This window comes from Trachinotus anak, unplaced genomic scaffold, assembly GCF_046630095.1.
Source record: "Trachinotus anak isolate AG129_WGS33_773 ecotype Australia unplaced genomic scaffold, CSIRO_AGI_Tana_v1 ptg000021l, whole genome shotgun sequence".
NCBI classification, from domain to species: Eukaryota; Metazoa; Chordata; class Actinopteri; order Carangiformes; family Carangidae; genus Trachinotus; species Trachinotus anak.
In genome coordinates, this window is record NW_027273872.1 from 27,824,226 (window position 1) to 27,834,361 (window position 10,136).

Below are 10,136 nucleotides of genomic sequence, written 5' to 3' on the forward strand. Positions count from 1 at the left end.
CAAAGACAAGTGACCATTAATTCATTAACATATTCATGTATACATATCAGTGACAAATAAGAAAATCACAATACAAAAGACAATTTAAATAGTAGAATGTCAATCGCATGTCAAAGATTCAATGCTTTTGTACTCAACATGCATTCAAAATATAAAAATAGACTTCTTATTAAGTTTTATATACACTTTTTTTTTTATAAATATAAGTATACAAATGTATTTTTAAAATACAAAGATAAATACAGTCACATAGTGTACATTGTGTACCAAACCGGCAATTACAAACATTTTTTTTTGGATATTTAGCATTCACAAAACACAATTATTATATTAGAAATGCAACTTTAACGACAGCATTTTTTTCTTCCTTTATTTTCTATTTTTTTGTCTTTGTTTCTCATTTCAGTTACTTTTCTGTCCTTTTTTTGCCACCCACAGTCCCTCACTTTTATTTTGAAAGTAAAAGGAAGCAGTCCGTGGTGAATAAATATAGAGGATAAAAAACAGGAAGTCTAGCTCTGCCGGACATCCTGTAAGAGTTTGTTGATCTCAGCCACCAGTTCGCTGGCATCCACGAGCTCGTGCCGGCTGTCACTGCGTTTGCCCTGAAGGTGGCTAAGCACGGAGTCAAAATCGTCCTCCTCGTAATTCTCTGGGATCTCCTCCATGGCAGGCAACCACTTAGAGGAGGACCCAGGGAGCGGTACTGGTACTGCCACAGGGGCTGGGGAAGGCTGCATCAGAGTGGGGCCAACCAGCGCTGTGAGCAGGGGGCTACTGTGGGATTTAGTTGTGTGGCCACTGTTCTGCGGGCTGTTTTTGGGGGCCTGCAGGCCCTTGTGGCTGTTGCTCTGGGAGCCAAGCTTGGTGCTGGGTTTCAGGGTGTGGTAGCTGCCGCCCTGGTGGTGGCCAGATGCGCCAATGTTGCTTCCCGGGTTCTGGAAGTGGGTGTTGGCAGCCCAGGCTGCCACACCCTGCTGGTGGATGGAGGGACTAGGCTTGCCAGGTAGATGGCCCCTCCTGCGATCTAAAGATCCAGTCATGGGTACACCCACACCACTCAGACTAGTCCCTTTCTGGTTCTCGTTGACTTGGAGATAGGAGTCCAGACCCTGGGGTAGCAACCTTTGGAACACATTGCTCATCTCTGACAACAGTGACGTGGTCCCGCACAGGTCCTCATCTCTGTCTTCACCCTCGCCATCCTCTTCTCCCTCCTCTTCTCCACCATCCTCACCACCCGGGTCCTTGCCGAAGGTGGAGAAACTCTGGTTACGTACAGTAGCAGTGTCAGTGCAGGGTTGTGGGGTCTTTTCCTTTGTAACGTCAGCAGCTTGGTGGGCTTCTTCCCCTGGGATGTAGAGGTTGCTGCGGTAATCGGAGGAAGATGAGGCCGGGGAGGCCAGGGGGGGCATCCAGCACTGATCCGAGTGACCTAAAACACGACACTCCTCTGTACAGAGCCTCATAGCTGGACACAAAGACAGAAACACTCATGAGTAATCAGAAATACTGTGCTTCACATATAATCACATATAATCAGAAATGGGGTTAAAACCTCAATTCCCTTTTAATACCAACTGAAATGTGTCTGTAGCACTGAGTATTAAAAACTATGCAGTACTGAAATGTGGCATTGAATATCTGGACCAATTCCTGACTTCAATCATAATACTACCAACTTTATTTTGTTCAGGTGTGACCACTTGACACCAGGATCAGATACTGACATCTCTACCCAGGCCTACTCATTGTATAGAATTTACACTTTAGGCTGTAACAAATGATCATTTTCATTTCATTTTCATTTTTTTGTCAATTTCTTGTTAAGTCTATAAAAAGTCAGAACGCTACATGTTCCAAGAGCCTAACGGACCTCCTCAAATGTCTAGTTTTTTTAACTTTCATCTATGTAAAACACAGAACTCAAAAACAAAATCTTCACATTTGAGAAGCTGGAACCAGGGAATGTTTGTCATTTTTATTTGATTAAATGACTGAAACAATTGATCCATTATCAAAATTGTTGCCAAATCATTTTCTGTTGATCAACTCATTGATTACTCACCTAACTGTTTCAGCTCAATTTATACTGTGTTAATTAGGAAATTAGGCTGTACTTAGCTGGCTGTTGTGTGTTGTAAGTAAGTACTGTATTGTTGTAAGTGCTGTATGTGCAATGGAGGTGCATGTCTAAATGTGAGTCTACACAAGTGTTTCACTGTCTACAACATGCCCTACTGCCCAACAAAAACACTCTGACCGCAGTGACACAGAGGCATCAGCCTCCAAACAGCAGCACACATGAACAAAATATCATAGCCATTAGGAACCAATGTAAGGTACAATACTTGTTCTTAGAAAAAATATCATACTTTTTCAACCAAAAGTGCTGACCCTCTGACTGTGTAACCATCTATTCAGGACAGATGTACTACTATGTACTATGCAAACAGCACAGGAGCCCTCTATTGGTTATGCACTGCAATAACATACAACAGCCATTCATAACAGCTACTCAGCTGATAATTGATCTCTAAAATCTAGTACTAGTAAATATTACCTCATACATCACCAAGTAAAGACCAGAATAGAAAGTCGGCATTAATAAAAAGATACTAGATAGATTGAGTAGTCTGACTTTACATTAGTGTTAGAGCAGGCACTTGACATAAATCAAATTCAAAAACAATGAGGTAGGTAAAAGAAACCAATACAATTAAAGGCTCAATAATATAAATCGAAATAAACCAATTTCTATATTGAAAAATTAAATAGAGACTGGAGAACTTATCTCCAGTAACACTCAAGATCCCGTTTTTTTCATGTGTGAACCAAACCACCAAAAATTTAATCAAAGAGATGTGAAGAAGATTCCTCACAGCCTGCCTTTCCTCAGGTGTTTTTGCTGCACTGTTTATGGAAACGCACAGGAAAACTGCCCTAATTAGTCTGAAAGGCTCTCTGCAGGAGCACTGCCTGCTACCTTCCAATGTATTTACCACAGACAATTCAGCAAGGCCGATCAATGCTTATTACCCATTCAAAATAACTCCTCCTCTAAAAGCCCTGCATTTTTCCCTTTCAAGTCCCCCTTTTCAATATTAAATCTTCAAATAGGAAATCTCTGAAGAATAAATTAGACAAATCAAATATGCCAACTTAAAGCCCTCATTAAAGGAGTGCAGTGCTTTTCAGCCAAGCTATTGAGGGACTTCATTATCCCCTCATTAACATGAAAGGAACATTTATAATACATCTTAGAGCAGATGAAATGTGCATTTGGATGTACTGGAGGGAAAAAACCAGTGTGGGGGCAGCAGCAGATTGGGTGCCCTGCTGATGAAAGGGTAAAAATGAAAGATTTAACCCAACTGATTTGTGTGCAAAAATGAAAAAAAAAAAAGAATGTGTCGGGCAAACATTAGCTGAAAGCCTGCCTGTCTGACTGACTGCATTGTCAATTCAGCTGACTGATTTACTTCCCAGTGAATTATCTGGCTGGTTTATTTGGAACTCGGGACTACATGGCTTGCTGTTGATAATGTGTTTGTTTACTTCAGAGCTTTTATTTCATTGGATTTGATCAGAAAACAAATTCTACTTTTATTCCTGATACGAAGCAGTTGAAGTGCTGTTATCCACCGAGCAGAAAGGAAGGCCAGGAGTACTGGCAGTGAGCGCTAGACTAGACTGAGGACAATAATGTGAGGACATACATAGGGGCCCAAATCTGAGACCACGTTCCCTTTCACTTGAAACACAATTACACATTTGAGCAATTGTAACAGGAATGGTTAAAAATGGAAACGGCAGACGCTGAGCTATCTAGACTTTTGGTTCGGCTCAAGATCCAAAACAACTGCATCCCACACTTCTCTTAATGCAACTCAATAGCAAAGCAATAGCAAGTAGCCTTCATGTGCAGCACATGTCCTCCCTCACCCCTGCCTGCATGTGTCAACACTGTTAACTCCTCATTCATTATGCAAAACAAAACAGGGTCATGCTTGACAGTGATGATATTTTTAACCAATGTTCAGGTTATAATAAACAAAGTCAGTGGATCAGAGGTCACACTGATCAAGTCTGGGAATTTTCCTTAAAATGTCATAAACATGTTAGCTTGCTGTGACACTTCTTGATGACCAGCACTTTATCCATCCACCCAGTACTTATCTGTTATATATAATGACTATAATATATTGTATGGCAGATTGCTGTTTGTGTATGAATTCAACAATGAGATACAAGATGAGCTCTAGAGCTGTTAGTAGGTGTATTTTTGAACTTTGAGCCAGGCTGTTTGTGCTAAATTAGGCTAACCCCACCATGAGGTCCAGGTTTGTATCAAACACTATTTTCTTAAGGGTTATTTTTTTAAGCGTTTTTATATGAGATCTGCATCTAGACAAACCACAAAGAGTTTCTACCGCCTTCTCCCCCTGAGCAACATGGGGTGCCACATCCAGCCTTAATGACGGGGCACCAACTAAATGCTGTTCGAAATCATCTATGCTGCAGTGGACACGGGCAGGAGGTGGGGCGAACATATACAGACAGAAAGGTGAGCTTTGAGTTGTAATTATGCTCTTCAGGGAGCGCGACTCGAAGCCTACTGCATAGCAACTACTTGTCACATGGCAATTAAATGCCTCCTTTTTATCAGAGGAGCATGAGGACTTTATTTTGGACGGCTGAAAGAGAAGGCTTGAAGGTGGGAAAAGCAGAGTGACTAACGAGCACAGCTTCTGCACAAAGCTATAAGAAAGGGAGGGAGGGAGGGAGGAGGTGTTAGTGATGAGATTGTCTTCCCGTCTGGGTCGACTTTAATTGGGATGTAGCTCAAATGCGGTGTCGAGTGATGGCTGTGTGGGAAGCTGGCTGGAAAGAAGTGGGAGCTCTGGGAAGAGAAGGATGATGTGATAAAAACAGCTGCAGCAGCTTGCAACCTGTGTGAGATTAGATACGACAGGCTGAGAGACAGAGCGACGACTGAGTGTGACCAAGTGATTCCAGCTCTTCCAGTTTGTAAACCTGCCAGATATTTGATGCTAGGTGAGAAGACTATATCGAAGTCAGTAGGATCAATCAATGTTCAACGAGTGCTCAGAGTTCTTTCCTGTTAACTCAACTGTGGAGAGAATGGAGGATCAATCGAGCTATCTACAGAGAGATATCAAGAACTCAGTGACAGTGAGGTGAAGCTCAGTGGTGACATATGAACAGTATCATTCACAAACCTCCAAGACCAATGCGCACGCAGACAACTTGCAATGCAGAACACAGTCAGTGTACCAAAACTGCTCAGACACAGTTTTTCTAATGGGCAGCAGGTGAATAGAGTGAGGTGGGTATATCAAGCACATCAGTTTGTCAGTCTAAGATATCGGTACAGTCCTGTGCTCATTGGATGGATGGGGTTAAAACCACAGTGGTGAGAAACTCAGGTTTAGCCCAGTTTAGTTTAGCCTTGTTGGTGAATGACCTGTGTTTATTCAATAGGTAGTGACATGAATGGGATAAATAATTACACCGAACATACATATTCTGTTAATTGTGACTCTTTTAGAACTGAATGGTTAGTTAATTAGTCAATTTGTCAATCAACAGAAAATTGATCATCAATATAAAGTTTTTTGTTGTTTTTTTTCAAAAGATTTAGTGAATTGCTACACTGTAAAAACTGATCAGACTTATTTGGATTCAGGACTAGATACTAAGGAGACAGTAGAGGAATGATGGGATACAAAAGGAGGGTTGTGCGGCGGGGTGGATGGGGGGCCTGGGGTGTACCTGCATGCGTTCTGTGCTGGCCATCAGGGGCATATATCTCAGTAAAGCCCTCACCAAGGAGCCTATCCATGGGGGACTCCCTGCCAGGCTCGTAGTCGCTGTCCCCAGCCTCACTGTCTCCACGACCACTGTCCTTCAGACTAAACTTATCCATCTCATTCAAGGCATATCTGCACAGAAAAACACAGAGATTTGATACATTTCTCATACACAGCTGGCTCATCAATGACAATATTATCAGATGGTTATGGGAACAATATGCTACAGATGGATAATAAGGAGCACAGAGAGCAGACAAGGTTTTACATAAAATCATGCGCAAACGAGCAAACAGTTTGACTCTAAACCAAAAAATACAGGATATGGATGTGCTTTGTGGAAGTACAGACAGCATTATGACATAATCATGTGGAAATGTTTTATTGTGATATTACAGAGACGTACAAAAAGGTCCCTTAATTTGAAGTCTGACAACAAAGGCTTTAAAAGTATGAATTTACATTACCTGTAGCTCCGGGTGTATTTGTTGCCTCTGAAGCTTGGTCGTGGCTGGTACTGGCCCTGATGGAGCATGGACAGAAGCTGTGAGACTTGCTACAACCCCAAAAAAAAAAAAAGACAAAAAAGAAATAAAAAGACAAAAATAGAAGGAAAAAATGAAGAAGGGAAAATGAATGGAGTCAAACAAGCAAGGCCACAAGACAATGTTGGGTGGAGGGATATTGTAGTAACAGGTTGTGTGTGTGTGTGTGTGTGTGTGTGTGTGTGTGTGTGTGTGTGGAGGGAGAAGGTAGGGAGTGGGGGTGGAGTGAGGGGTGGGTTGGCATGACTTTGTGACTTGCTACTGAATGCGATGGTCAACATAAACATGGCACAAAGGGCTGGAGGTAACGGAATATGAACTCATAACAAATACTGAATATAAGACAAAACAAAGTGCAAGTACATAGTACATGATTTTGGACATACATATTTATATATCATTTATTTATCTATTGAATTAAGTTGTGTGATTACACTACTTCAGTAGAGTGTAGTTTTGAAGAAAATGTACTATAAGCATGAAAGAAATCAAAATCTCATTGTCTTACCTCTACCGGAGGTGTTGCATGAGCCAGCTCCAGGGCAAAATTCTCTGGCACATGATTGGAGGAGATGGTGACCAGGCTGTTGAGTGACTGGCGGCTATGATGGCTTTGTCTGCTCCCAAGGGTGCCCCTCTCAGGTGTTGGGGAGGCTGAGGGAGAGCGTGGGTGTGCCCGCACAGGCAGAGTCCCATTGACAGTCGGGACCAGGGTGATGTCTGCCTTGTGGATCTGCCTGGAGGGCTTCTTGGGGTGGTTCTGGTAGCTGCTCTCTGCCACACGGCAGTTGTAGTTGTGTCTGGGGTCTTTCTTCTCACGGCTGCAGCGGGCAGTGGCAAACATCACCATGACAATAAGTAGTAGAGCGCAAACGGCACCCAGAGAGATGATGACAATGAGGGAGAGATCCATCGAGGCTTGACTGGAGCCGGTGGGGTAGAGAGGGGGGAGGATGTCCATGTTCTCCTGCAGGGAGAGCCTGAGAAGGGCCCCTGTGGACATCCGACTGGTGCCCCTGTCCTGCACTTCTATCCTGATCTCCATCACATCCCGAGGAGCCTGCTCCAGGCTGGCATTGGTTCTGAGCTCACATCGCCGGGCATCCATCACAAACAGCCCATCCTCATTGCCGCCAACAATGGCGCAGCTCACCTCTCCATTGGCACCAGCGTCGCGGTCGGTGACTTTAAGCGCAGTGATCAGCTGACCCGGCGAGGCATACTTCCACACCGGAAGCTCAGCAGTGTGGTTCTGGAGGGAGGGGGAGTGGATGATGGGCGGGTTGTCATTTTCATCCAAAACCGTCAGAAGAACAGTGGTGTTTGCTGACAGTGCAGGGTTTCCCCCATCACGTGCTTGAACTGTGAAGGCGATCCGACTGATGTCTTCATGGTCAAAGCTGCGTAAGGCATAAATGGCACCATTAGAGGGGTCAATGGTGACATAGGTGGCGATTGGGCTCCCTTGGACCAGGGCATCTATGATGGTGTAGGTGACCTGGCCGTTGGTGCCCAGATCTGGATCTGAGGCCACCACGGTCATCAGGTAGGCTCCAGGAGAGTTGTTCTCTGATTTAAAGACCTCGTAGTGGCTCTTCTCGAAACATGGGGGATTGTCGTTTTCATCCAGCACCTGAACAGTGAAATGTTTGATGGTGGAGAGGCTGGGAGAGCCCCTGTCCTCAGCTATGACTGTCAGACTGTACTCTGACCTCTTTTCCCTGTCCAGCGAGATGTTGGTGAGGATCATGTAGTTCTTCTCATATGTCTTCTGGAGTCTGAAGTGTCCGTGGCCATGCAGCCTGCACACCACCTCACCATTGAGACCTGCATCGCTGTCGTCAACACGCACCAGAGCTATGAAGGTGTCCACAGGGGCCCCCTCTGAAATGTAGGCCACTTCCTCTTTGCCAGGCGTCATCAGGTTGATGTTTATCTCTGGTTTGTTGTCGTTTACATCCACCACCTTCACCACAATTTTGCAAAGTCCAGGGATGGAGTTAGGGCCTAAGTCCTGAGCCTGAACATCCAGCTCATAGGACACAGTGGTTTCATAGTCCACTTTTTTAATAAGAGTAATGTGGCCATTTTCTGGGTTTATCTTAAATGTTTCCAAGATCTTTGGCGAGACGTGACTGCTGAAGGAGTAGACTATTTTCCCATTAGTGCCTTCATCTGGATCTGTGGCGTTTAGATCAATGATTAGGGTCCCAAGGGGAGAGTTTTCCAGCAAACTGATTATATAAGCCTGCTCATCAAAGGCTGGGCTGTTGTCGTTGGAGTCAGAAATGCTGATTTTGAGCAGAGTGGAGCCAGACTTGGCGGGTACGCCATTATCCGAGGCTGTGAGCTGGAGCTGGTAGCTGGACTGAACCTCCCGGTCCAGCTCCCTTATCACCACCAGCTCTGCGTACTTGGCCCCGTCCGTCCTGGTTTTCACTTCAATCTTAAAGAAGTTATTGGGTGTTAAGGAGTAAGTGTGCAAAGAGTTCTCTCCCACGTCCGCGTCCGATGCGCCGTCCAGTGGGATGCGAGTCCCCACAGATGCGCTCTCGGAGATCTCTATGGGGACAATGGCGCGGGAGAAGTGCGGGGAGTTGTCGTTAATATCCAGCACTTCCACCTCCACATGGAACAGCTGCAGGTACTCCGTCGGGAGTGTGACCACATCGAATTCTATCGAGCAGTTCAAGTTTTTCTCACAAAGCTTCTCACGATCGATTTTGGTGCCAATGCTGATCTCCCCGTCCTCCTCCCGCACAGACAGGAACGGCGTACTCCCTCGTTGCATAGCGCGGAACCGAAAGGTCAAGGAACTTGGTAGTTTGGATAGAACCCCGGCTACATCCTCCTTTAAGCGTGCAATAACCGTACCTACTTTCTGCTCCTCGTAAACTTTATATCTCAAAGTCTTACCGGTGGCGCCGAGCGTCAGCACGACCAGAAGCAGGAGTTTGAGTGGAACCGTGAAGGAAGTATTTCCCTTGATTTGGATCATTTTTGCCTCCATCTTCCATCGGCAGTTACTTCCAAAGAGGAAAAAAATCGGTGTGTGTGTGTGTGCGTGTGGAGGGGGGGTGGGGGTGGGGGGTTAAGGGGGTAGCTGTCTTCTCAGAAGTCTGGCATGTTGAATCCTCCGCTGCTGCTCACTATCAGCAAAAAGAAATAAATAACTTGATATGTAACTAAACTGTCCTTCAGTCAAAGAAAATAAAAACACGATCACACCGCAGCGCGCTCCTCGCGTCGTTTGCATATATCCACGTACATCCACGGGCTCTTGCGTGTGCGCCTCCGTCAGTGACTGAGCGTGTGTGTCTGGGCGAAGAAAAGGCGCAGCTCTCTCCCACTCTGTGTGTGAGAGGAAGTGAGTGAGGGGGAGCGAGTGTGAGAGAGAGTGTGTGTGTGTGCGTCCTGCTCCATACACTCCGCTCTGCGGTTGCTCCAGCCCCTCTCTCTCCGCCCGCCCAGCACCCAAACTGCGTCTCTTTTCTACACAAAACAATCTTCCACTCCCTCACCCCCTCTCCACCTAAATCACTGGAATGGCTCCTTTAAGCAGCACAGGAGGGACTATTGATGGTCGCCCCGTCTCTCTCTCTCCTCCACCTCCCTCCCCAAACCAGAGAACACCCCAGCATTAAAAGTGTGTCACAACAATGGGTCAGAGGAGGAAGTATTCTGGGCTCTGCCACTTTTAACATAACCACACACTGACCCCCGGCAGACTTACATTGTTATGGTTGCAATTCACAAC

General features: G+C 45.2%; 1 protein-coding gene across 4 annotated transcripts; it reads right to left on the bottom strand.

The window, feature by feature from the left end:
- Nucleotides 1-356: 356 nt before the first annotated feature.
- On the bottom strand, nucleotides 357-9,800 carry pcdh18b (protocadherin 18b). 4 transcript variants are annotated; one of them, XM_071458009.1, is made up of 4 exons: nucleotides 6,888-9,800; nucleotides 6,302-6,390; nucleotides 5,797-5,966; nucleotides 357-1,471 (listed from the first exon to the last, which is right to left on the bottom strand). In XM_071458009.1, the coding sequence occupies exons 1-4, from the start codon at nucleotides 9,387-9,389 to the stop codon at nucleotides 513-515; spliced, it is 3,720 nt and encodes a 1,239-aa protein (XP_071314110.1). In that variant the 5' UTR covers nucleotides 9,390-9,800; the 3' UTR covers nucleotides 357-512. The 4 variants fall into 4 exon arrangements, with proteins under 4 accessions (XP_071314110.1, XP_071314112.1, XP_071314113.1 ...); XM_071458011.1 differs by having other exon boundaries at nucleotides 5,851-5,966; nucleotides 6,888-9,748; XM_071458012.1 differs by having other exon boundaries at nucleotides 5,851-5,966; nucleotides 6,302-6,357; nucleotides 6,888-9,699.
- Between the last annotated feature and the right edge of the window lie 336 nt (nucleotides 9,801-10,136).

Bases quoted from the DNA above. Each gene is read 5' to 3' on its own strand.
- pcdh18b (XM_071458009.1), bottom strand. From the start codon at position 9,389: ATGGAGGCAAAAATGATCCAAATCAAGGGAAATACTTCCTTCACGGTT. The intron at 5,967-6,301 runs GTAATGTAAATT...TTTTCTGTGCAG, and splicing joins AAATACACCCGGAGCTACAG to ATATGCCTTGAATGAGATGG. The intron at 1,472-5,796 runs GTACACCCCAGG...CTTTGTGTCCAG, and splicing joins CCAGCACAGAACGCATGCAG to CTATGAGGCTCTGTACAGAG.